Source organism: Pongo abelii, chromosome 2 (assembly GCF_028885655.2).
Source record: "Pongo abelii isolate AG06213 chromosome 2, NHGRI_mPonAbe1-v2.0_pri, whole genome shotgun sequence".
NCBI classification, from domain to species: domain Eukaryota; kingdom Metazoa; phylum Chordata; class Mammalia; order Primates; family Hominidae; genus Pongo; species Pongo abelii.
Genome location: NC_085928.1, coordinates 87804685 through 87831828, shown reverse-complemented (window position 1 = coordinate 87831828; position 27144 = coordinate 87804685). Strand labels below are relative to the sequence as shown.

The 27144-nt window shown below is 43.6% G+C and overlaps 1 protein-coding gene across 1 annotated transcript in view; it reads right to left on the bottom strand.

The window, feature by feature from the left end:
• LRIG1 (leucine rich repeats and immunoglobulin like domains 1) overlaps nucleotides 1-9106 on the bottom strand; it is a 121958-nt gene extending 112852 nt beyond the window's left edge. The window contains exon 1 of the mRNA XM_024244385.3: nucleotides 8268-9106. Coding sequence (XP_024100153.2) covers nucleotides 8268-8485 — 218 coding nt within the window. The 5' untranslated portion in view covers nucleotides 8486-9106. The remainder of the gene's footprint in view (nucleotides 1-8267) is intronic.
• Nucleotides 9107-27144: the final 18038 nt, after the last annotated feature.

Genomic DNA, 27144 nt, shown 5'->3' with positions numbered 1-27144 from the left:
TTCCCTTAATTCAATTTTTTTCTAAAAGCTATGTATTTCAGATCATCTCACAAGAAAAAGCAGCTGTATCTGCAACAGCCTACTTTCTAATCAGTTGTAAGTTTTCTCTAAGCAGAGCCCAGCTTGTTAATTTCTTGTTATCCAGCCCAAAGTGCTAATGCTTGAGAGACAAATGCTTTCAAACAAAAGAGCACTGGAACTACAAGATTTGAAACAACAGCAAGATTATCTATCCTCCAGTTCAGAAGTGTTTAATCTTTCTCATTGTATTTAACAGGCTATCATCAAGTAGGTAATCCGAAAGAAAAGAATTTCAGTGCAATGTATGCTTTGACCAAGATAAGCAGTAAATTATTTGAATGGCAAATTATAAATTGGTGGAAGGAGCAAAACAGGGAGGGGGAAGCTGTTAAATGCTGCATAAAGGAGTCTTAGAAAATAAAGTTGTGAGTTGTTTTTTTTTCTAATCAGCCAAAAAAAAAGAAGAAAAACCCTGCATTACGTTCACCGTGTTTCTCAAAGTCCAGTTAATTCTGCTTGTAAGAGAGACTTCACTCATTTCCTTCATTTTCTTCCTAATAATGTGAGATCTTGAGAATGCAGATCATAAAAGATCAGAGATTAGAACTTTTGACCACAAAAGTTCAAAAACTAATCAATGCAAAACACTTAAAAAGAGGCCATGCTTTCCTTAAACCCTCTAAACGTCACCTTTTGCCAAAACAAACTGAACAAGCAGTAATTAGAACCTGCATCCTGGTTCATAAGGAAACCAAAATGTATTATTAGGACTTGCAGAAATGAACAGATTGGCTGTTCGCACAATGGGCCTTACCGGTTATGCTAGATTAAATAGTAATAAAGACGAAAACAATCGTGGCCGTTCATGTGGGCAAGGCTGTGAATCATGGCTGTTCACTGGGGAAGGAACTCAGGTACAGGTGCACAAGGAGTGATAGCAAACAGTAAACGGCTTTTCAGGTGGCATCCTTGCCAGATTCCTCAAATGACCCCGTGTTCCCCGCCTGTGTCCCCTACAAAATTACTATGCAATTCCAAACAGACCAAAACAAATGAAAAATGTTCTTTGCATACAACCCCACAATTGTCTCCTGTCCTCCCTCCTCCTCCTCCCTCAAGGTTTTCCAAAGAGAAGTGGGTACAGTGAGGATTCAGCCAGCCTTAAAGTCTGTAACTTAACCCTGTTTGGAAGAGCACACCTGCATTTTTCCAAGCTATTGACTGAGAGGTGCTACTTGCATTTTGGTAGGGTTCAGTTTCAAGAAACCCTGGGAAATAATAGGATAAAATGATTAGTTTAAGGGCCTCTCACCTCCCTGCCACCTTCCCATACCTGCCTCCCTTCCAAAAGGATAGTGCTAAATAGACATAACTATTTGTACAACTGGAATAGATTTATAAAATATCTCAATAATTTTTGCTAATTATATAATCTGTTGCAACTGTTCATAGCTTCCTGCCTGTTTGGCTAAGATTTCCAAGGGTACATGAGGTTCACTTGCGGCACTTCATACATATCACCAAAAATCCATGGGAGAAGGCTGCTTCGTACATATCACCAAAACTCACAGGAGAAGGCTGCCATCTTCCCACCCCAAAAGACTCCTTCATAGCAGAAAGGTAAACATTTCCCAGGAAAGCCTTTGTCACCAGCAATCTGGCTTGGAAGCTGGGTGTGGTAGCATGCGCCTTGTAGTCTCAGCTACTCAGACAACTGAGATGGGAGGATTGCTTGAGCCCACGAGGCTGAGGCGGCAGTGAGTCTTGATTGCACCACTGCACTCCAGCCTGGGCAACAGAGTGAGGCTCTGTCCAAAGAAAAGAGAAGAGAAGAAAGGAAAAGAAAGGAAAGAAAGAAAAGAAAGAACGAGAGAAAGAGAAAGGAAGAAAGAGGAAGGGAGGAAGGAAGGAAGGGAGGGAGGGAGGAAGGGAGTGAGGGAAAGAAAGAAAAGAAAGGAGGAGAGAAAGAGAAGAGAAAAAGAAAGAAAAAGAAAACGAAAGAGCAAGAAAGAAAAAAAAGAGGAGAGAGAGAGAGAAAGAGAAAGAGGGAAGGGAAGGGAGGTGGGGAGGGAAGGGGAAGGGAAGAAGGAAGGAAGGAATCTGGCTTGGAGAGACTAGCTGTGAGACAAGATAATAAATTGGAGCTACTGAGGCCTTTAACCTTCAAATTGTGCTCCAGAATCATCATAAAGTTGATGGACCCAAGTTGAGGAACCTAGCTAAATACAGGCATTATTTAACTTTGTCCTCACAGCTTCTATAAGATAGAGCATTTTTCTGTCTTTTTAGACATGAAGAGGTTTGCCCAAAATCACACATGTAGCTCTAGACTGGAGGTGCCAGGGATGGACCATAGAATTAACTTTCAACCCCTTCACCACCACTCCTTAATGAAGAGTGTGAGGTGGGTGTGACCACCAGGGGCAAGGGCCCCCGCATATTTAACATAGTAAAGGTGAGGAAAGCTTTGTCCCTCACCCATTCTCTCCCCCAGTCAATAACCCAAATGGAGACCAGGGGACAGCTGGGTAGCAAATGCCCATTTAGAAGATATAAAGAACTAAAGGCAGGAAATGAAAAGTATAAAACCCAGTGAAATGGAGAAACAGCTTAAAAAACTGAATGACTTCTATGAACAGATTGAAGTTATAACTTGTGTTTCAAAAGACTATGCATAAAGTACTTGGGTAAAAACCATTGATAACAAATTATACAAAATATAAGAATACAGGAACATATAAAGCAAAAAGACTTTGTATAAGTTCACAAGCATACCCACCACCCCCTACAAAAGAGACACAAATTGCCAACTTTCAATTAGAAATTAGACCATCAATAAACTGCACATTTTTTCTGCAATCTTTATTGATCCATTCATTTTGCTTAATAACAATGGTCATGTATCAAGTACTTCAGCAAAAAACTTCTCAGTCCTAGTCATAATTGGACAATTAATTGGTCAGTCAGGACTGCTCTTCTAAACTGTGCAGCTATATCAAATTCTTTGAGCAAAACATAAATGCAGGTCCCAGAGGTAAACTATTATAAAAATGTTAACCGCTGGTCTTCAAAGTGCTCTATTCCTTTGCAGAGGAGATAAGATCTGAGTTTCTTACCAGTTTCCACACTTTAACTTGAAACAAAAGCAGAAGATAACCACGTAATTGACATACAAGAACTGAAGCCATGAGGTAGACACAATGAACCCTAGTGGCTCAGTGTCATGCTTAAGTCATCAAAAATAACAGTAACGGTCCCTAAATTTCCCACAGGCTGGTAAACACTGGAGATTTTTAGATATTTGCCCTTCCCTGCCTGGGAATTTTTCCTCCACCCCTCCTCCCTCCTGTCTCAAGACAATGCCATCAGCCTTTGAAACTGCATCCATTGTAAACAGCTCTGAATATTAACACAGCCCAGAGTTCTATTCGCTTTTAAAAGACCCCCAGGGTTTCAAATTGCAGTCACTGACGAGGGGGAACGTACCCAGTGAGTAAATGTCACATAGCTCATTCAAAAGGAATTGAAAGTTAGGCTTGCTCGTGAAACTTAAAGTCCTCCTACCTATGGGGTAAGGTCAGAAGAATCCCTTTTATGTTTTAAACAAACGAGGAAAAGAAGAAAGAAAGACTCTGGTACAACCAACATCGTTTACTGCATGTAACAACTTTCAATTCAATGAATCCCTCTTCTAGATTTCCCTCTCCTGTGGATGCCACTTTTTAAATAACTATAGGCTATTTTAAACAACCTCCACCCAGCCTTCCTATCTAACAGACCTTCAGGGCTTTAGCAGGTGCACAGCACTGGGCCAGGTGCATTGTTAAGTCACACAAAACCCCAGTGCTCTCTCCTGCATTCCTGTCCACCCTGAAAGAGAGGATGCTGAAAAGACTTTGCACCAAGGAGACACCCCTGCAGAAGCAGGAGAGGCCCTTTCATTGTGATCATGGTGTCTGAGGGAGAGAAAGGTCAGCCAGAGGCCGTCCCAATGGACTCAGGAAGCTGCAGGGAGAACCCAGGCAAAGTAATTAACACTGGAGGGAGGAAAGCTTTCGGCTAATGGTGCAGAGCTTGGGAGACGGGACATGAGGACATCCACTAGGAACCAGCTCTTATCACACTACACTTAACGTTTCTTCATCTTTCTGAAGACGGTTCCAAGAATTACTGCTGATAATATGTTCACAAGTCCAAAGTCTGTAAAATCTAGTAACCAAATATAATTAAGCAAAGAGACAACACACTACTTTTTAAAACAGTCCCTTGAAAAGCGGGGCAGGAACAGTTCTGACATGTCCTAAAGGCAAGAGGGACATTGTGTACCAATACAGAGTTAATTTACATGGGGCGCTGGGGATCTCTGGACACTTCCTACTTTAGCAGTACTCAAAGAATAGATATTACGGCCACAATTTCATATCAGCAAGACTTAAACAGTGTGCCTTTTTCTCATGACAACCAATATTATTTGCCAGAAATCTCACCTTACTCAAAAAAAGTTGTCAGAGAGCTATCAACAGACAAGTTCTCCCCCATCAAGAGGGAAGACACTTATTGCAAGAGAAAAGGACTCTGAGCTCAAGCTAAAGTTCCCTGAAACTCTAAGAGCACCTGCACCTTTCAGACTGTATTCTTGACAATTAACCTGTGTTTAAAATGCTCCCTATTCCAAACAACCCCTTCCCTGTCCCACAAATCGGAAGATGTTCAAAGTCTGTTGAGTTTAAGTGATATGGAGAAGGAAATATTTCAGGACCATCCATACAACAATCTACTTAAAAAAAAAAAACCATGAATCTCAGTTTAGGTTCTAGAACAATTTGGTGATCTGCACTTTAAATTTAATTTGCATAAACAGGATGGAAAGTATTTTCCAAACCCTTAATTCACAACACCCTGCACACCTGGGCCTTCCAGCACAGCTGTAAAATTTGAAAGACAAAGGCCCTCTTTGCTTCCCAACTACAATGGCAACCACAGTTGGTGTTTATTTTCTAATGTAATCATAAGCACCACTTCTTTGCCAAAACTGGCAAGGTTAGATTTAAGCTAACTGATTTGGTATTGCAAACACATAGTACAAAGAGATCCAAATCAATAAACTCATCTTAATGTGGCTTAGGATAACCACACTTGGTATACACTTTTGTGAATATCCTTGCTTTTGAATGCTCTGTCATCTTCACTCCACACTGAGAACAAAAATCAGGGTTTGTTCTTCCTCTAGGCCTGCCTTCCTAATCCCAATCCCAATGGGCTACCATTCAGCTCTCAGGACATTTAAACTAGCAACATTTTGTGAATAAACACTGCTCAAATTTATGGCAGAGGTAAGAGTCTAAGGTAAACTGTATTTAATACTTCTTAAATAGCTTCTGAAGCCATGCTCTCAAAAATAATTTCAAAGAAAGCAAATATCTGAGTTCTAAGAAATTCAACTTCTTCTCAGGTTTTGGGAAGTTGGAATAAGGCTTGGCAGTGGCTTGGTGCTATTTATGAATGTGCTAGTTGGACCATGCCAATCTCACCTACGTAATGGGCTGGGAGACTCAAATTATGGCTTGACTACTACAACTATAAGTTATTAGTGCCGAAAAGTTATCCTCAGGCCCCAGAAATGAACCGATTATCATTATCCATTCTGTTTCTTCTATTCACACTGCATTTATATTCACTATTTAAAAGTTTTACTTTTCTTATATTAGGCCTAGAAGCAACTTCCACATTAGACGCACTGTTTACCAAAAAAAAAAAAAAAAAAAAAAAAAAGGTCCCGTAAAGCCACAGGTCCTCTGCTATCTCAAACCCACAGCCTGAAGTTGTTTGAACTAGCTGCAGTAAATCCAGTTCATGGGTTTATAAACTAGCTCAAAGCATTTTCTAGACACCGGGGGCTTACAGTGTGTAAACTTGGTGAAACTACAAGATATTTCATTATATCATATACAGACAATTTCTCCCCTAAAGTCTTGCTGTATCTTAGCCAGGAATATAAACCATATAAATACTCTTATGGAAATTCCAGAATAAGACTCATGGAGACTAATTTAAATTCAGAAGTCTGAAGTCTAGAAAAAAAGAACATATTTGCTTGATTTGTCCTTAATCAGAAATAAGAAAACTTCACAAATATTTTTCAAAGGATAGCCATTTTGTACTGCATACCGTGTTGCTACATACTAACCAGAAATCACGCTGCTCGTATCTTAAAATCCAATCAGTCAACACCATAATCAGTATACTAAAGTCTACTAATGCTCAAAATACCCACTTTGGTATTTCTCGATCATCAAATGTGTAAGTAAAAGAGAAGGACTTCAATTTTGAAGGTATTTATGCCATGTGAAATGTCACTCCTAGGCAACAGAAAGCCTAAAGAAATAATCAGTATGTTTGCTCCAAAAATTAAAGGGCAAGGCAAAGTGGATCTTGTGACCATAGGAAAGTGCAAATAAGAGGACACCCTGCCCTCTCTGGGAAGTTACTGCTGTGGAACTAAGTGCCTTCCCCACAATGCCACTGACACAAGGCATTGGGAGTCACTCTTCCAACAGGTGAACACTTAAGAAGTTAATCTGATTTTGCCCACATGATTCTATTAAAAAAAAAACAAACAAACTACCGTATGTAAGGGAAAAATCACAATACCCCAGACTAAATAAGATACTATCTAAGGACAATACTGGGCTCTATCTCCCAGTACTTAACACAGCTCTGCCTCCACCCTATGACCACTGATTTTCACTAACTCAGTAAATTCCATAGAAGAAGTAGATATTGAAAACCTAACTGTAACTAAAGGGTCCTGGTTGTCTTCAGAACTCTGTAGTACTTGTTCATGGAGCAGTGTCTGGGGCCAAGTTAAAGATTCGTGCCCCATTTTGAGAGGTACAGGATCTTTACATTTAAAAGGAATTAACTTTTCTTCCCTTCACGGCAGTCAGAACACAGGCCACATTTTCTTCGATCAAGCCACAGGTGCTGGTTACAACTTGCGACACCAGTTTTCTCTTTTTAAAACAGCCATAGTCATGCCTGAGGTTACTGCTGTGCCTTTCTTATGTTCTAGGAAAAATGTCCAATTATTCAACCGAAATGCGGACTATTTAAGCTAGGCCTTTTCTGGAAAGGTACTAATGGTTCTACAGAGATGCTAATTACCGATAACTGAACGGGATTTGACTCATGGACCAGATTTGTTAGAAGTAAAAGAAGACTATTCTATTCTACCATGTTTACAGAAGTCTAATGCCTTTTTTTCCTGCCAAATCTCCAGTAAGAAGTGTCCCACTAAGTCCTAATAAGCCCACATCCTGACAACACAGAAAAGAACCTCCTTCGGGTGAAACAAACTGCTTAAACCAGCCAAGCCCCTGGCACCCTCTCCTGAAGCAGCACTACTCCAAAACTCATTTGCACCATTTATGGAGGAGAGAGTCTTGAGGGTGGGCCCCAGTCTTGAGGGTGGGCCCCATCCCACTGGATCACCAAGCCCAATGGGGCCCCAGGGAACACACAGGAAGGGTCTGGAACACAGTTCCGTAAAATGCCAACCAGGCGGAAAAGGACAAACTCCCGGCACTCACATGTCGCCAGGAACTGTCAAAGCCCTCTAACTCAGGGGTCCTCCGGGGAAGACTGCCTTCTGCCCCGCACAGAGAGGCATCTCAGGCCACCACGGTTTTCGGGGATCAGGAGACGGCTACACACACTATCAACTAATAAATAATGTAAACGAAAGACTGGAGCCAACAGTCACCTTCATTCATCACCTACTGGAAGACCAAGGAGCTCAGACACCAAATAGTTGGATCACGGGAGAGGAAAAGGAAACACACCCACATACCCCCACACAGACTTCACACTCTGCTCCAGACGTTTCCCACCCACCCACCCACCCGCAAACACATTCAGCTCCAGACTCCCACTCACTAACCCCCAGATGGCCCGCATGACGCGTGCTGGCTAACCCCCAAACCTCTACGACCCACGCTCGCTCGTCTCCAGACCCCACGAGGCACGCTCTTCTCCTCCAGGCTCTCTCGCACGCCTACTCCTCCGGAACTCCACGCAGGATCTCCCCTCCGCCACTCCAACCTGACAGTCTTCCAGCACGCACAAGCACGCACAACTCCACACACACAACCCCGTCCGCACCCCCTCCCTGAGTACGAACCCCCGTCGCCCCGACCCCAAGTGACAGAGCCCCGAGGCGCAGAGAGGGCGGAAAGGGCGGCACTCACAGGCTCCGCGTCCAGGAAGGCAGGTCCCCGGGCAACGCCGCCAGCCCGCGCCCACCGCAGTCCAGCGAGTCCCCAGCGCAAGTGCAGGCGGCCGCGCAGGGCGCCCGCGGGCCGGCCGCGGGGGTCGCCGGCTCCAGCCGAAGCAGCAGCAGCCAGGGAAGAAGAAGGCAAGGCGAGAGGCGCGGGGCCCCGAGCACTCCCCGGACCGGCCGCGCCATCTTGTCTGGAGCGCGCTGCGAACTCCGGGCGCGGGGACTGTGAGGACCCGAACGGCCGCAGACGCGCGCGGGCCCGCGGGGCGCTCCGCTCGGCTCTAGACTCCGCGCCGGGGCATGGCCCCCGCCCCAAGTTCTCTCTGCGGCCGCGGCTCCGGCACTCAGCGGGCCCCCGGTGCCCGGGCCGCTCCGCAGCACCCGGCGGGGTCCGCAAACCCCGCGCCCATCCGGGCCGGCCGGCCCGCCCGCGCTAGCTGCGAACTCCGCCGATTCGGGCAAGGTGTACCCAGCCTGCGCTCCTCGTCCGCCCGGGGCACGCCGAGTGCCGCTACCGACACCAACCGAGGGCAGTGCTGCCGCTGCGCCTGGAAGGCAGGCGTTCAGCCCCGCAGCCCGAGCTCGGTGCCGGCAGGCATCTTCCTCTGGGCTCGGAGCGCAAAGCCGTAGACCTCGGGCTGGACGGCGCGGCCGGCCCCGCGCTGGGAAGCCCCAATGCGCCTCGCTGTCCCCACGCCGCGGGCAGAGAGCGCGCGCGCGCGCGCGGCTTCGGGTTCCGCACGACTCCGCCGCGCAGCAAGAGTCCCGCCGACCTCGCGGCCGAACAATCAGCCGCTTGCTGCTGGCCTCCCAGCGGCCCAGCCCCGGCCGGTCCCCCAAGCCCCGCCCCCGGCCGCTAGCCCGCACACACCCCCTAGGCTCCGCACCCCGCGGCCGCCTGCTGGCCCACGTTGGAGGCTTTGCAACAGCGCCCCGCCACGCCTCCCCGCCTGCTGCTCATTGGCTGCCGGAGTCCACCGTGGCCAGCCTCGAGGGCCATTGGAACGCTCGCTGTGATCCCGCCCCTCCCGCCTCACCGGCTACCCCGCCCCCACACTCTTTTCCCACCCAAGGTGTGAAGGGCGGGAGACTGGGAGGAGAAAGGGAGGGACGGCCCCCGCCTCTTAAAGGAGACACGCCGGTTGTTGTTGGAGAACGGGAACGCGGGCTGGGGAAAGGAGGCGTGAAGACATGCCCTCTGCGTCAAGAAGGGGAGAGAAAGTTAAGAGGGTAACGCCCCCGTTTTGGAGCTGTCTCGCCCCAAGGCTTTTTACGTCCTTCTCAGGCTGCAAGCAGGACTGCAGGTTAGAAGCAAACCCGCGCCGGTTTTCCAGGTGCCTTCCAAGAGCGAAGACACAAGTTTAAAACTTAACACATTTCTTCCTGACTGGGACATCCTTGGTTATTTCATTAGGCGTGGTCCCCTTCCTCCTCGAACAGCCTGGAGCATCTGCTCCTGATTTGTTTTTCACTTCCTAAATCCAGCAATATGTCCTTGATTACCAAAATGAATGTGTGCTGCAGAAACTTAGTCTCAAAGGTGCACCCTCGGCCGGGAGTGGTGGCTCACGCCTGTAATCCCAGCAGTTTGGGAGGCCAAGGCGGGCGGATCACCTGAGGTCAGGAATTCGAGACCAGCCTGGCCAACATGGTAAAACCCCGTCTATACTAAAAAAGAAAAATACAAAAATCAGCCAGGTGTTGTGGTGCACACCTGTAATCCCAGCTACGGGAGGCTGGGACAGGAGAACCGCTTGAACCCCGGAGGCGGAGGCTGCAATGAGCAGAGACTTGTCACTGAATTGTCACTGAATTCCAGCCTGGGTGACAGAGCAAAACTCCGTCTCAAAAAAAAAAAAAAGAAAAAAAAGTGCAATCTCCTTCCCAGCCCCTAGTGAGTTGAAGGGTACTTCTAGAAATGCTCCAGCCTTTGATAAAGGGGTTGTTTGTTGATGTTATTGGGTTTTTGTTTTAATCAGAGTCTTTTTAAGATGATTTTCAAGAAGCCATAGTGTATTCGTAAGAGACAGAGTTAAAGGAGAAATAATAGTTAACAAAGCTTCTAACTTTGGCTCTTAAAGATAAGACCATAGTCTGATAGTGTTACGATAGTACATGGTAACGTTAAAGCAGACACACACACATTGAGAAAAAAGGAAAAAGATTACCACTGTAACATATAGCTGCCCTCTGGGCGTTTTGGTTTGCTGGTGTCTCATATCCCTTCCCAAGAGTATGCAAATTACTAACATAACTGCGCACATTGTCAGGAAGATTAAGCAGGTTAAGTCTGTTGAAAAACATTTGCTCCAGAACATTAAATCTGAGTTGTGTTTTATGGAAGTGGGGTGAGGTGGGAGGTAAAGAGGAGAAGATGAACCTTAGGGAAAAAAGGCTATATATATATATATATATGGGTTTATTCCATTTTCGACACAATCTAAGAGGTTTGCTGTAATTGAGATGCACTAAATGTGTTAAACTTTCCCTCAGCCATAAGATCACCTCTTTTCTTTAGCCAAAATGTAATCTTCCTATCCCTTCCTCCCCTTTTTCCTTCTTCCCCTTCTGATTCATTGTGCTCTCAGATAATGGTGCCTCATTTTTTTCTTGTTTAATTTTGCATGATCTCAGCAGTGATGCCCAAAGCAGTGCTCAAATATGTGGGTAAATCAATTCAAATCTAATTCCCAAGAAATATTATCAGAAAAATGCTGCACCTGACCCATCCCACCTAGAGCTTTAACCAGCTTTTATGTTTCATATGTAATCCAAATAAACATACATCTTCCATCTGGACGAAAAGAAATATGTCCTTTTGTTCTATCCCTTTTGGTAAAAATAATAATAATAAGCAGGGGGAATGGAATTAAAAAGACCCTAAATTTATGAAGTCCTCTCAGTCAGTGTTTAAGTTTTACACGACCAAAGAACACAAAACAGTAATTTGATGCAGAATACCCACAGCCATTTCCTGAAATGAAACTGTCAGATCCTCCCTGTCCCCACCCCACAATAAAACAGCATATGCAGCAAAAAATGTATTGAACTGATTGAACCTCTTGAGATGCTGACCTAAAATTATCTTTCAGGTTTGTCTCATTTCTAGTACTATAAAAATGGGTAATTCTTGTAAAATGTTTTTTCAAATATGTATGGGTGTACTTGTGAGATGCTTTTTGGAATCTTAGTGTTCTGGAGGATAGAATTTAAGAATCTGCAAGGTGAGGGAGTGCCCACAAATCTAAAGCATCCCTTGTGGTCTGGTTACCATGCAGGCAGAGAAAAGGATTCCAAAGCCGGGGCACACTTGGGGGGACAGGGCGCCTGAGCCTTGGCAGTTCCTCTCGTCTACAGCAAAGCATGAAGTCATGTCTGCTCCCCATACCATGTATGGAAGTTTGCCCACATACTAGCAACCTGCTTGTGATTGCAATGAGAGTGTGAACTTGGAGAGCAGTGATATCCAGCTCAGGGGGGAATTCATCTGCAGCCACCACCTAAGATGAAGGAGATCTCAACAACAGCAACGGCAAATGTCTAAGGGAATCTATGTCCCTGCTCATAAAAGTGCAAGTCTTGGTCCATTCAGCACAGAGCAACAGTTGATTTGGGTGCTGTAGGTCCTGATTTTCCTCACACTGCAACTTTGATCATTTTAAATGCTTATTCCTTGAATGAGTCATCCAGGGATTTTAGATTTTCCAGTTCATTTTCATCTACCCCAGGGATAGCATGGAATCAAATCCCCAGTGAGAATCTCTGGAGGTCTCTCTTGACTACAGAAGCCCTAGCAGTTAATCATCCTAAACCCGCTGCTTGAGAGAGGAACCCAAAATCTAAATAGCCTGAAATCTATTGGGGAGAGAAGCAAATAACAAAATAACAAGAAAGAAGGTTAACCACAGGAATTTTTTTTTTTAACACAACTTCCTGGGGACTGAATTTGTGCCAGTTTGCTATATTTCTAGGTGGTGGTCTTTAGTGGTTTTAAAGAATGCTGAGATTCAGAGGGGCTTTCTTAATGTTAGGTGAGATTTTACACTATGTTTAATACATTAAAAAAGCACCAGGGCACCATTCAGGAGAGCTGGGTTCCAGTCAGGCCTTGTTATTGGTGAAACCTTTGGCCAGTCATTTTCTCTCTTGGAGCCTCAGTTTTCTCAAATAGAAAACAAGGGGCTGGGCACGGTGGCTCACACCTGTAATCCTAGCACTTTGGGAGGCCGAGGTGGGTGGATCACCTGAGGTCAGGAGTTCAAGACCAGCCTGGCCAACATGGTGAAACCTCATCTCTACTAAAAATACAAAAATTAGCTGTGTGTGTTGGCACACACCTATAGTCCCAGCTACTTGGGAGGCTAAGGCAGGAGAATCGCTTGAACCTGGGAGGCGGAGGTTGCAGTGAGTCGAGATCGCACCATTGCACTCCAGCCTGGGTGACAAGAGCAAAACTCCATCTCAAAAAAAATATATAAAAAAGAAAAATAGAAAACAAGGATAATGGTACTTGACCTGGGTGCTGAGTGAGTAAAGAAGGATCATTTTGATAAAGGACACAAGGGGCATTATAAACTGTTTACATCTCATTGTTTTCAAGGTGTTATTGATTTGTTAACTCTGAAAAACTGAGAGCCCATATGTATAATATAGATGGAAAATCTTAGCAGGTTGTTTCAGCAGGAAAGTTTCTTGTCCAGGAATGTGACAAAGGGTTAATAATTAGCTATAAAACCCCTGAAGACTTGCAGGGTGATGACAGCCCTGCTTTGAGCCTGTTTTGTATCTCTCTTCCAAGGAAAATAAAACTGTGTACTCATTAACTCCTTCCTCGCAATAATCTTGTCAAGGAGATGGATGGGTGGAGAAGGTAAGAGAGGAGGCTAATGAGTCTGGGAATAGAATATAAAAAGAGAAAGATTTTGAGATCTCCCCATCCCCCATTCCAACATTTGCCTTTGGTGGAGGTGGTTTTCTTGTGCAATCTCTGGCTATTGGAATATTGGTTAATGCCCAAACAGTGCCAAGCTGCAGCTGCTGCAGTTCCACAGCAAGAATGGTTGTTGCCTGCAGCTCAGCTGTGACCCTTCACAGGATCTGCCCTCCTCCACAGAACACCATCGACAGGGGCCAAAAACATTTAGAGTCCACTTTCTAACACAAACTAGAACCTTGACACTTGTCCTTGCCTTGTGAATGTGAAATGTTTACTGATTCACTGAAAGGATGAAAAAAATATATATCAAAGGTATGAGCATTTCAGAATTCTGAGATTGAGATTCTGGAGTAATGGTCATTGTAGGAGGCAGTTCCTTACCTCTTATGGTGATGATGATGAGATGGACTAATTACATCATCACCAGAGACCGCACCTCTCACTCCCAATCTGCTGCCTTTGCAAATGTCACTCCGAGAAGTACATGAGGGCGAGTGCAGGGAGGATTCAAAGTTTATGCCTCACTGCCAACCACTCAGAACTAACACTTCAATGTATATAAAGAACAGCACATTGATCATAACTTATAATAATAATCTTATGAAGTCATATACCTTACATTTTTCAAAGCACTGTCACATCATAACAACAGCTATCATTTACGGAGCACTTTTTATGTGTCTTTCACATTGTTGAGTGCTTTATGTACTTTTTTCAGTGAGGTAGGAGTTAAGAAAAATGTTTAAGGCCACACAAGCTAATAAGTGACAGAGCCAAGATTCCAAACCGGTTCTGTGGACACCAAAGATCTATTTTGGGCTGGGCACGGTGGCTCAATGCCTATAATCTCAGCACTTTGAAAGGCCAAGATGGGTGGATCACTTGAGGTCAGGAGTTCGAAACGAGCCTGACCAACATGGTGAAATCCTTTCTCTACTAGAAAGAAAAATACTAGCTGGGCATGGTGGTGCATGCCTGTAGTCCCAGCTACTCAGGAGTCTGAGGCAGGAGGATCACCTGAGCCCAGGAGGCAGAGGTTGCGGTGAGCCGAGATCAAGCCACTGCATTCCAGCCTGGGTGACAGAGGAAGACCCTGTCTCAAAAACAAAGAAACAAAAAAACCCGAAGATCTATTTTGACATTTGAGCCTCCTAAACTTTGAATATGAAAATTGTTACTGTTCCCACTTTACAGATGAGAAAGCTGAGGTTCAGTGATTGTCCCAAGGTCACGCGGCATCAGGAATAAATAGAATCTTAAATCACAAGTTTCATCACAACCACCAGCACACATACTTTATATTCAGTGAATGTCTTATGAAGTGTATCATGAAGCTTCTTTCTCAGGGATGCCATGAGAATGGATGTGATTTCTTTACTTTTTCATATTTACTAATAGATTTCCAAAGTTCCCACTATGATTAATAAGTTAAAATTTTAAAGGATAAATATATAGACTTTTTTCTCCCCCCATACACAGCAGTACTTGTATAACAACAGTGGTTAGTATTACTGAGCACTTACAATGTGCTAGGCATTATTTCACATCGTGGCTTAATTTCACTGAAGAATTCTATGAGATACCTTAGAGATTGTCATCTTACATATGAAGTTACTGAAACTCTGAGATCAATCCCCTTGCCCACATTATACCCTAATTAGGTGCTGAGCAGGAAGAGGCTCACAGCTAACCTACCCCAATCACACACCCTCTCTTATCATTCTTGCTTTTGATTATTTTTCCTGTTTATCTCTCCCTCCAGACTAGTAGCTCAGTAAGTTAAAAGTAAGTTAAAAGACTGAGTCCAAATCCCTTTTTGGTATTCCTGTTGTCTAGCACAATTCCAGGCACATGATAGGCACAGAGACAATATTTGCTGAGTGAGTCCTGCCTGCCCTGCAAGGAGGGAGAATTATCAAGCCTCTTTCCTCCCCCATTTTATTTTATACATGCTTGCTATTCAAATATGTGTGCTAGCCACATCAGTATTACCTGGAGCTTCTCAGAAATATGAACCTTAAGGCTGGGCACGGTGGCTCATGCCTGTAATCCCAGCATTTTGGGAGGCCGAGGTGGGCAGATCACCTGAGGTCAGGAGTTTGAGACCAGCCTGGCCAACATGGTGAAACCCTGTCTGTACTAAAAATACAAAAATTAGCCGGGCATGGTGGCATGCGCCTGTAGTCCCAGCTACTCGGGAGGCTGAGGCAGGAGAATCGCTTGAACCAGGGAGGCAGAGGTAGCAGTGAGCTGAAATCACACTATTACACTCCAGCCTTGGTGACAAAGTGAGATTCTGTCTCAAAAAAAAAAAAAAGTGATTTCAAAAATAAAGACAAGCATATGGCTGACATTATTGCACCTAAATTGAAGAGCATGCAAAACATCTGCTGCCTATGAGATTTTGGTAAAATCCTCTCGTGCCATTCAATTCTCTTTTCCTTCACCATGCATTCAGACTAATAAAAAGCATTTGCGAATTTTATAGCCTGTTATATTTGTTTCCAAAAGGACAGTTGGGTTTATGACACATTTCAAATTTATTATAAACATACAGACAGACACATATTATATGCTTTTCACTGTCATTCTTATCCATGAGCTACATTCTTTAGACAATCATTTAAATATCCTTATTTCCCTGGGGGAGCTTGACACTCCTCTTGGATTTAGATGCTATAAATCAAAGAAAGTCTTTGTCTTTTCCGCAACTCTTTCTTATTTGAAGTACCTTGACTGGGTACTATTTGGAGAAGGCAGCTGTATAGAATAATTGTCTGCCGACGGCCACTAGCAATTTCTCCCCTCAAGAGGCAAAGTCTATTTTCTCTCCCTGTTAAATCTGGATTGGCCTTGTGCCTCACTCTGACTGATAGAATGCAGTGGGAATGACACTCTTACCAGTTCTGGGCCTGGCAGCTTTGTCTCTCACCCACTTTCTACCCGGAGCTGTCATGTAAGGAAGTCCAGGCTGCCCTCCTAGAAACAGAGGCCCTGGAGGAGAAGAGACCATGGAGAGAGAGAGGCAACGTGGAAGAAAACTGGGTGGCCCAGCCAACAGCCAGCATCATAACCCCAGACATGAGAGTGAACTCATTTTGGACCTTTTAGCACAGACCAGCTAAATGCAACTGCACAAATGAGCCTCGCCAACATCACATGAGCAGGGCTAAGCCATCCCCAAGAGTCTTGCCCAAATTCCTGACCCACAAAATCATGACCAATAAGAAAAGCTCTTGTTTTAAGCCACTAAATTTTGGGGTGACTTGTTATGCAGCCATAGATAACTGAGATAACAAGTGTGGCTAAGGGAGCATGCAATAAAACGTGAGTGGATTTTGGGGGAGGAATAAAGTCTAATCAAATAAACCTGTCATCAGGAGTGTCAAAAAAATTAGTGTTATCAGTTGACCTTCCTGACATGTTTGTCAGGGTCCTTGATTGAACGCAACATGCTAACTGGCTGATGCCATGGAACAAAACTTCTTAGATAATAAATATTCTGGTTCTTCAGCAGGCCACAAAACAGGTTCCCTTCCACTTCTCTTGGGAACAGGTATGAGAGAAATGCAGAGGATCTGCTTATTTATAAAAGGTATGTTCTCTTATGTAACCCCATGGCATCCAGGTAAAATAACTTATTGAGAGGATGAAATAATTGAAGTTGTATTCTTCCCGAAAATATCAGATAAGGCTTAACATGTTTACTCCATTTTTCATACGGGACAAATAAATGAATATTTTAAAATGGAATCCCAGCCATAAAACTGACACTGAGATACAGAGTTTGGGGGTATGTTTTGGTAGTGGGTGACAGTGGTGGGGATTATATCTCTTAGCTGTGTGCTAGCCTTTAAGTTCTGCAAAGCATAGCTTACTGCCTCCTTATATATTGTCTTGCACTCTTCTCCAGCTCTCATTTCTTAGAAGCCATCATTGTAAAGCAGTGCTGCTTACAAAATCAAGTTAGCTAAGTCCCTGCCATCAGAGAGTTTATAATCTGATGGTATTGTTGACTGCTAGGTCCCCAGGATCTAGAACAGTGCCTGACAAATAGCAGGCATTCAACACATATTACTGAACGAATACATGATCAAATGAATGAATGGTTTTCTGTATGCAAACCTCATTTTCCAGTCAAGGCTATAAGCAGGTCACAGGAAGCAGGCCACAGAGCCACAGACTATTGGAAGACAAAGGGATTTCGTGTCTTTGAGTGCAATGGGTCAGGGTGAAGCCTGCTGGATCCGATCTGCCGGGTCAGAAACTTCTGGTGACCAACCACCTAGGTTTGGAACTCAGGGGTTTCCCAGGTCATGGGACTTCAAGTGCTAAAATAGGAAAAGTTCTGGAAAAATCAGGACAAATTGGCCACCCTAATTGTAATTCTAGTTTCTAAATGCACATTTAGAACCTTTTGCATGCCATATAGCTAAGCTGTATGAGAACCTACTACAGTATGCACCAGGGAATAACTTGAGTGGTTCAAATGCATCAACTCATTTGATCCTCCCTACAGCCCTATGAGGCAGAGCTATTAAAATCTTTTCTTTCTATAAAATAGAACACTGAGGTGCAGAAGGAAGTAATCCGCTGAAGGTCACACAGCTAGGAAATTAGACTCCAGAGCTCACACTTTATTATTATTATTGTTATTATTATTGAGACAGGGTCTTGCTCTGTAACCCAGGTTGGAGTGCAGTGGTGCAATGTCAGCCCACTGCAAACTCCACCTCCCAGGCTCAAGCAATCCTCCCATCTCAGCCTCCCGAGTAGCTGGACTACAGGTGTGTGCCACCATGTCCAGCTAAGTTTTTGTATTTTTAGTAGCAACATGGTTTCTCCATGTTAGCCAGGCTGGTCTCGAACTCCTGAGCTCAAGCGATCTTCCAGCCTCAGCCTCCCAAAGTGCTGGAATTACAGGCATGAGCCACTGCACCCGGCCCAGAACTCACACTTTAAACCAGCACTCTCATATACTTTATTATAGTAGATTCCCAGCTCCTTCTCAAAATTTGTTTTAAACCTCATTCCTTTGTTTGTATGCATAACACCTTTCACAGTTTCCAGTTATTTTTAGATTTTGTCAGCCCATTTTGTACCTGACTCTTTCTAATAGTAGAGCTGGAGCCTGAGGCCAGGGACCTCCACTCTACCCCTCAGGGTCTCTCACAGCACCTGGCATGAGAAAGGCTCAGGACAGATGTGCGGAATGAATGCAGTAGACGTGAAACATCTAGGTTGACTGAAGGACTGATTGAGGTAGATTTCTAGCTCAAAGGCAATCTAATATTAACCAACATCTATCTACCATGTTTCAGACACCATCCAGGTAAAAACACTGGCCAAACTTGGGCTTCAAGGGGATTAATTTGGCCTGAAGTGTTTATTTTTAAAATTTGAATTTGACCTACCTTTAGGAGGTAGGCATCTGCTGTCTTAATTTATATTTCCTGCCTGCCCACCCCACCAGGCATTTGAGTTTGCAACTATGATCCCAGCCTTTCTCTAACACTCATTCATTTATCCTTTACAGCAAGTCTCTGTAGTAGGCATTTCCGTTGGCTGTTTATAAATAAGAAAACTGAAGCTTGGAAAGCATAGGTAACCCGGCCAAGGTCAAAAACTTATGAATTGGGGAATAGTACTCAACTCAGGGCTGACTCCTCTTGCTATATCCACTCCTTCACTCTTCAGTCACTAAGTTCCTCTAGACATCACATGAATGAGAGAGCTATTACTTCTCAGTCAACATATCTGTTTTACAAGAGTGTGGCTTCTACACGAAGAGTGAGACTCCGCCTGCATTCAATACAGTCAATCCAAATGTGTCCCAGCATCTCCTAAATGTTTCTCTCCCATGATTCACCACCTCTCCCATGCCCCCCAGTAGAACACGGTGTTCTGGAAGCTAAGTAGGAGGGATAGTTCACTGTGGGAAATGCTTTTGGAAGATCTAGGTAAGAACTAAGAACTGACCATTGGATTTAGCATCAGATTTATTGTAACCTTGATGATGGCTGTTTTGGTGAAGTAGAGAGAACAAAGGCAAGATTAGAGTATTAGAGAGAGAACTGAAGGTAATAATAATTTGGCACAATGATGATAGCCCTTTTGAGGAGTTGTGTTATCAAAGCTAACAGAGAAACAGGATGATTGCTGGAGAGGGAAGTGGAGTCAAGAGAGTTTGTTTTATTTTGAGATGAGAGAAATAACATGGCATTTTTAATGATGGAAATACATTTGTAGAGAATAGAAAAAAATCAATAATGTACTAAGGGAAGGGGAGAAATGTGAGAGCAATATTCTTGAATAGCCAAGAGTGGACAAGGGGAGAGGATGATTTTACCTTGGACCAAAGAGTCTTAAAGAAGCTGGAAGGCAGATTACAGGCACACCTTGGATATATTACAAGTTTGGTTCCATACCACTGCAATAAAACAAATATTACAATAAAGAGAGTCACAAATATGTTGGCTTCCCAGTGCATACAAAAGTTATGTTTACACTGTTCCATAGTCTATTAAGTGTGCAATAGCGTATGTCTAAAATAAAAGTACACATCTTACTTTAAAAATGTTGTATTGCTAAAAAATGCCAGTGATCATCTGAGCCTTCAGCAAGTTGTAATCTTTTTGCTGATGGTGGGTCTTGCCTCAATGTTTGATGGCTGCTGACTTATGAGGGTGGTGGTTGCTAAGGCTGAGGTGATTGTGGCAATTTCTGAAAATAAGACAACAGTAAAGTTTGCTGCATAGACCGATTCCTCCTTTCGCAAGATTTCTCTGTAGCGTGTCATGCTATTTGATAGCATTTTACCCATGGTAGAACCTTTAAAATTGGAGTCAATCCTCTCAAATCCTGCCTCTGTTTTATCAACTAGGTTGATGTGAAATTCTAAATTCTTGGGCATTTCAACAGTGTTCACAGCATCTTCACCAGAAGCACATACCATCTCAAGAAACCACTTTCTTTATTTATCCATAAGAAGCAACTCTTCATCTGCCCATGTTTGAGCATGAGATTGCAGCAATTCAGTCACATCTTCAGGCTCTACTTCAAATTCCTGTTCTCTTACTATTTCCACTACATCTCCAATTCCTTCCTCCACTGAAGTCTTGAACCCCTCAAAGTCATCCATGAGGGTTGAAAGAAATTTCTTCCAAACTCTTGTTAATTTTGAAGAACATTCATGGCTTCTAAAATGGTGAACCATTTCCAGAAGGTTTTAGATTTACTTTGCGCAGATCCAGTAGAGGAATCACTATCTATGGCAGCTGAAATACATTATGAAATATAGTTCTTAAATAATAAGACTTGAAAGTTGAAATTACTCCTTGATCCATGGGCTGCAGAATGGATGTTGTGTTAGCAGGCATGAGAACAACATTCATCTCCTTGTACATCTTCATCTGAATTCTTGGGTGACCAGGAGCATTGTCAATAAGCAGTGATATTTTGAAAGAAATCTTTTCCTCTGAGAAGTAGGTCTTAACAGTGGGCTTGAAATATTCAGGAAATCATGCTGTAAACAGATATGCTATCATCCAGGCTTTGTTTTTCTATTTCTAGATCAGAGGCAGAGTAGATTTGGCATCTTTTTTTTTTTTTTTTTGTATTTTTAGTAGAGACGGGGTTTCACGTATTAGCCAGGATGGTCTCGATCTCCTGACCTCGTGATCCGCCTGCCTCGGCCTCCCAAAGTGCTGGGATTACAGGCGTCAGTCACCGCGCCTGGCCAGCATCATTCTTAAAAACCCTAAGGTTATCAGAATGGTCAATGAGCAATGGTTTCAACTTAGAAGGTCATCAGTTGCATTGGCCCTAACCAAAAAATCATCCCGTCCTTCAAAGCTTTAAAGCCAGGCATTGATGTTTCTTCTCCAGCTAAGAAAGTCCTAGATAGCATCTTCTTCCAATAGAATGCTGTTTCATCTACACTGAAAATCTATTGTTTAGCGTAGGCACTTTCAGCTATGATCTTAGTTAGATCTTCTGGATAATTTGCTGCAGCTTCTCCATCAGCACTTGCTGTTTCACCTTGCACTTTTATGTCATAGAAATGGCTTTTTCCTTAAACCTCATGAACCAACCTCTTCTAGCTTCATACTTTTCTTCTGTAGCTTTATCACCTCTCTCAGCCTTCATAGACTTGAAGAAAGTTAGGGCCTTGCTCTGGATTGGGCTCTGGCTTAAGAGAATGTTGTGGCTGGTTTGATCTTCTCTCCAGACCACTTACACTTTTTCCATATCAGCAATAAGGCTGTTTAGCTTTTTTTAAATCATTCCTGTGTTCACTGGGGTAGCATTTTTTCTTTTTTTCTTTTCTTTTCTCTTTTTTTTTTTTTGAGAAGGGGTCTTACTCTGTCACCCAGGCTGGAGTGCAGTGGCGTGATCTTGGCTCACCGCAGTCTCTGCCTCCCAGGCTCAAGTGATCCTCCCACCTAAGCCTACTGAGTAGCTGAAACCACAGGCGTGTCCCACCAAGCCCGGCTAATTTTTTGTATTTTTGGTAGAAACAGGGTTTCGCCATGTTCCCCAAGCTGGTCTTGAACTCCTGAGCTCAGGAAATCCATGCACCTCGGCCTCCCAAAGTGCTGGGATTACAGGTGTGAGCCACTGCGCACGGCCTGGGGTAGCACTTTTAATTTATTTCAAGAACTTTTCCTTTGCATTCACAACTTGGCTAACTGGTGTAAGGGGCCTGGCTTTCAGCCTATCTCAGCTTTCAACATGCCTTCTTCACTAAACTTAATTATTTCTAGCTTTTGATTTAAAGTGAGAGATGTGTGACTCTTCCTTTCACTTCAACACATGGCGGCCAGTGGACAGTTATTCATTGGCCTAATTGCAATATTGTTGTGTCTCAGGAAATAGGAGGTCCAAGAAGAGGGAAAGAGACTGGGAAATTGTGGCTGCTGGAGCAGTCAGAACACACACCACATTTATCTGTTAAGTTTGCCATCTTCTATGGCATGGTTTGTGGAGTCTCCCCACAATAACATAGTAATATCAAAGATCACTGATCACAGATCACTAAAACAGACATAATAATAACGAAACAGTTAAAAATATTGTGAGAAGTACCAAAATGTAACAGAGTCACAAAGTGAACACACGCTATTGGAGAAATGGCACTGATAGGCTTGCTTGATGCAGGTTTGTCACAAACCTTCAATTTTTTTTTAAAGCATTGTCTGCAAAGCATAATAAAATGAGGTGTACCTCATTATCCAGTGCAGGTAGGCATGGTGGTGGGAGTTTCAAGCTATTCTCTCTCTCTCTTTTTTTTTTTTTTTGAAACGGAGTTTCACTCTTGTTGCCCAGCTGGAGTGCAGTGGCGCGAACTTGGATCACTGAAACCTCCACCTCCCTGGTTCAAGCAATTTTCACGCCTCAGTCTCCCAAGTAGCTGGGATTACAGACAACCACCACCACACCCAGCTAATTTTTTGTATTTTTTAGTGGCGATGGGGTTTTACCATGTTGGTCAAGCTGGTTTCGAACTCCTAACCTCAGGTGATCCGCCTGCCTCGGCTTCCCAAAGTGCTGGGATTACAGGTGTGAGCCACTGCGTCCGGCCTTGCTATTCTCTTCTGATTGCTTCTATTTTCTTAATAAAATAGAACGCAAGATCATTGGCTGAGAGGGAGAATAAGGGTAGAGGTGATGGAGGTTTAAGGAATCATGAGAAGGTAAAATAGAAGATGTGGCTGTAAAGAGGCATGCTTGATTATAAAGGGGTTGCTATTATTAGCAAGGTAAGGTATGACTGTGGGAGCAAGCAGCTGAGAATAGAAGAGCAAGGTCAAGCACTCAATAAATGTTTGTCAAATGATGAATGAAAACAAAATCACTGGAGATGATGTGATTCAAAATGTGGGAGGCCAGGAGAGTGAAAAAATCATTTGCATGGTTATGAAAATCACCAAGAATTATGACAGAAAGATTACTGTGAGAGTGAAAGTGGGTCAAGAGTTAAAATCTTTGAGGGTCAGTAGATGACTGCTACAAGGTACCAGAGGGTTTGGGGAGGTGTGGATGAGAGAATCTGAAATCATAAGATTGAGCCAGGAACAGAGGGTCATGCCTGTAATCCCAGCACTTTGGGAGGCTGAGTCAGGAGAATCCCTTGAGCCAATGAGTTCGAGAACAGCCTGGGCTACTTAGTGAAACCGTGTCTCTACATTAAAAAATAAATAGATAAAATGTAAAAAACTTAGTTAGGCATCGTGGGGCATGCCTATAGTCCCAGCTACTCAGGAGGCTGAGGTGGGGGGAATCACCTGAGCCTGGGAGGTCAAGGCTGCAGGGAGCCGTGATTGCACCACTGCACTCTGGAGCCTGGGTGACAGGGTGAGACCCTTCTCAAAAAAAAAAAAAAAGAAAAGAAAATATTATTTATTAAGAAAATTATAAAGAAGATAAAATATATTTACTACTTAAGTGCTAGTGGATCATCATAAAGGTTTGTATTCTTGTCTTCACACTGAGTAGGCTAAGAAGGAGAATGGAGAGGAAGAGTTGGTCTTGCTGTCTCAGGGGCAGCAGAGGCAGAAGAAAACCCATGTATAAGTTGACCTGCGCTGTTCAAACTCATGTTATTCAAGGGTCAACTCCACTGTACTCCACCATTGTATCACAAAAGCAGCCATAGGCAACATGAATATGAACTTACTCATTTAGAATATGTGTAAGTGCATTCCAATAAAACTTTATTTACAAAAACATACTGCAGGCCTGCAGGTGGAAATCTGCTTACTACCGATCAATACTGCTGAAAAAGCCCAGCTAGGAGAAGGTCTAATGAACAAAAACAGAACATGCTTATCTGAGGACCAAGAACAAAAAGGATATAAATTTAGGATCCTGGTTGCAAGCAGAGTGGCCATGTATAGTTGTGAAGGTTGCTCACTGCACAACCCCAGGGGGCACTAGTCACATAGATTCCAATGTCAGTGACTACCCTAGAAGCTGTGCAGGGTATAATCTGTATAGCCACATTTGACAGTCCTAGTTGCAAGCATAGTAACTTCAAGGATTTTACTATAATGAAAGAGTTAATAGGAGCCTCAAGCCTGAGAAGATATCTCTACTCTTTCTAGAAAAACAATCATTGCTTTTATTGAGCACCTGGCTTAGGAATATATAAACATTATCTCATATAATACTCCTAGCATTGCTGTAAGGTATGTTTTCCTCATTTTACTTTAAGGTTCAGAAAGGCTGAGCAATTTGCCTAATGTACCCAGCTAGTAAATATCTAAACCAAGGTTTGTCTGACTCCCAAGTCTGTATTCCTCCTATTCTCCTCTCCTTTCGAACTGGTTACAAGGTTCTTTAATGATGACCCAGTCAAACATATATTAAACATTTTCTTCTGGAAACCTAATTAAAGGTAATTATATACCTTACAAGACACTAAAAATATGGCAGGCATGCCAACAAAGAAGACAATTCTTGTTATATCAATGTCTTTATGGATTTGGATTCTGTTCAGAAAAGCTTAGGCTCAAAAGGTAATTGCTGGCAGCATGCAAAATCCATCAACCCATAATTAACATATGACAGTTATTCTAATTGCCTCAAACAACATTTCTATGTTTTTAATTGTAGAGCAATTTGCCAATAGCATTGTTAATTGGCAATTTATATTTTAAACATGCAAAGGACAATGGGTCCTTATTTCCTCTGAGGCAACTGCATGCATTAATTGAATTTTAAAAATACGTTTTCTTCTTTTCTCTGACCCCAGGACCTCCTTCAGATGGTCCTCATTGCAGTTCCTCCTGGCCAAAGTGTGTTTTCTCTAGGTAACTTAATCTTCCTTTAGCACTTTAATACATTTTCCTAACAATTCACTTAGACCAGATCCTTGTTTCTCTCTAGACACCCTGAGCAGGGCTCCTGTTGACTTCAAAGGGAAAATAGTGGGTGCAGGGAAAACTAGGAATCTGGTTCCTGGTTCAAAAAACCTCCACACACTATAAAACCTCACTGGTGTCTTCCTGTGTGTTAAGGGCCAATTAATACATGTGAGTGAAGCCTTTGTACGAAACCACCCTGGCAACTCGTGAACTTGCTGGGAAGCACAGCAGCTAATACAAAACAATGTTTAGTGGACCCAGTTCCCATACAGACCCCCCATTTACTCATAGGGAGGGAATGAGAAGAGTAGGAATTGCCTCAAAAGGCAGAAAAGCAATAAAGACAGCCATTGACTCTCTCTTTCACTGTCTCCTCCTCTATTCCTTCAACACACAATTATAATCCACTTTGAACCAAACACTTGGCTAAGTATCAAAGATTAAAAATAATTTATCACCCAAGTATCAACTCCCAGCTCCAACGTTAAGGGTCACTTTCCTCTGTTTGGGAACGAGGTGGTATGCCTTAAACCTACATGAGACAGCCTGGCACATCTCCTCAATGTTATAGAATCTTCCCTTTGACCTGCTGGCTGTCACCTGGAGCTTCTGAACTCAGCCCTGCCATGGGATGCTGCTTCTCGATGTGAACATTAGTGGAGGGGAGCAGGATGGGCAAGGTACCTTTAGCTTGTCCCTTCTTGACCCCACTGAAACCAGGACCAGGACCAAGACCTCTACCTTGTAAAGTTGTTCTACAATATGAGAATTTAGGGATGACCTAGAAGTGACTGTGATGGAAATTGAAAGACAAAACTTTTAATAATGTCAAACTCTTTTTAACTTAATATAACTGCTCTCCATAGACAAGGGGAAAGGAGAGAAAATCCAATACCTTAACAGAGATTTCTAGCCTGGCATTGTTTTTCAGACTTCTGGGCACCCTGGTCCCAAGACCATCTCCTGCAAATACAGTGGAACTGAACTATGAATCCATATTAACTGAGGAGCTCTACCTGGACCAATTAAATCAGAATATCTGGATATGGGCCCTAGGCATCAGTATATATTTTTCTTTCCCCAGGTGATTTTAATGTGCAGCTAGGATTGAGACTCCTTGCCCTCGGATAGGTCCTGTCCCACCACCAGGCCATGGGGTAGAGTAGGGGTGGGGGTGTGGGTGGAAAATGTCAGCATAGGTCCCAAAGCTGAAATTATTCAGTCTAGACCAGAGTTTGCAAATTGAAAGCCCACCCACAGGCTGGATCTAGCCAGCAGATGTGTTTTGTTTGGCCCACATGGGGTTTTAAAAAACTGAATTACTTGCCAACATTTATTAATGAGAAATATATTGCACAAAAATCTGGATATCTGGCTTCTTTTGGAAAATAGGAATATCTGACTATTCTTGGTCTGAATTTCTGTGTGACAACAATTGGCTGGAGGGAAGGAGCAACCAGCCCTTTAGGTACAGCCTGTGCTCTTGGGTTCACCATAGTCCTCACCACTCTCTATTATCTCACACCGGTCCCACCCCACTCATTTACCTCCCTGGCCCCTATAGCTCTACCTAATGGGGCACAGGGAAAGAGAGGAAGCCTTGTTTCCCTTTGTAATATCCTCCCCATGAAGTGCAATCCAAGGACTGACATCCACAGGATAAGAATGGAGATAAACACAAGAGATTAATGAGAATTACAGAACAGAACTATTTTTCTATATACAACTGAAACAGGAGAGTTCCCTGATTCCCCTCACAGGACATGCAACAAGGGTGTGGCTCACCTGTTCAGTCACCCCCACGGCTCAAATGCCTTGCGGAAACATGATGGGCAGGTACAGAGGCTGGGGTGAGTGCTTTGGTCTCTCAGCTCTGTGGTATTGTCTAGGGTTGGGTGCCTGCACTCCTGTGTTACCAAGCTCTTTCAGTTTTGCCATCTTCAGACAGCTTGTGTGTTAATCAGCTCGATGGACCCTCTGCCTTACTCCAAGGGCAGAGGGCCAGTGTGACAGCCTTCTGTATCCCGAGCTCTTGCCCAGTG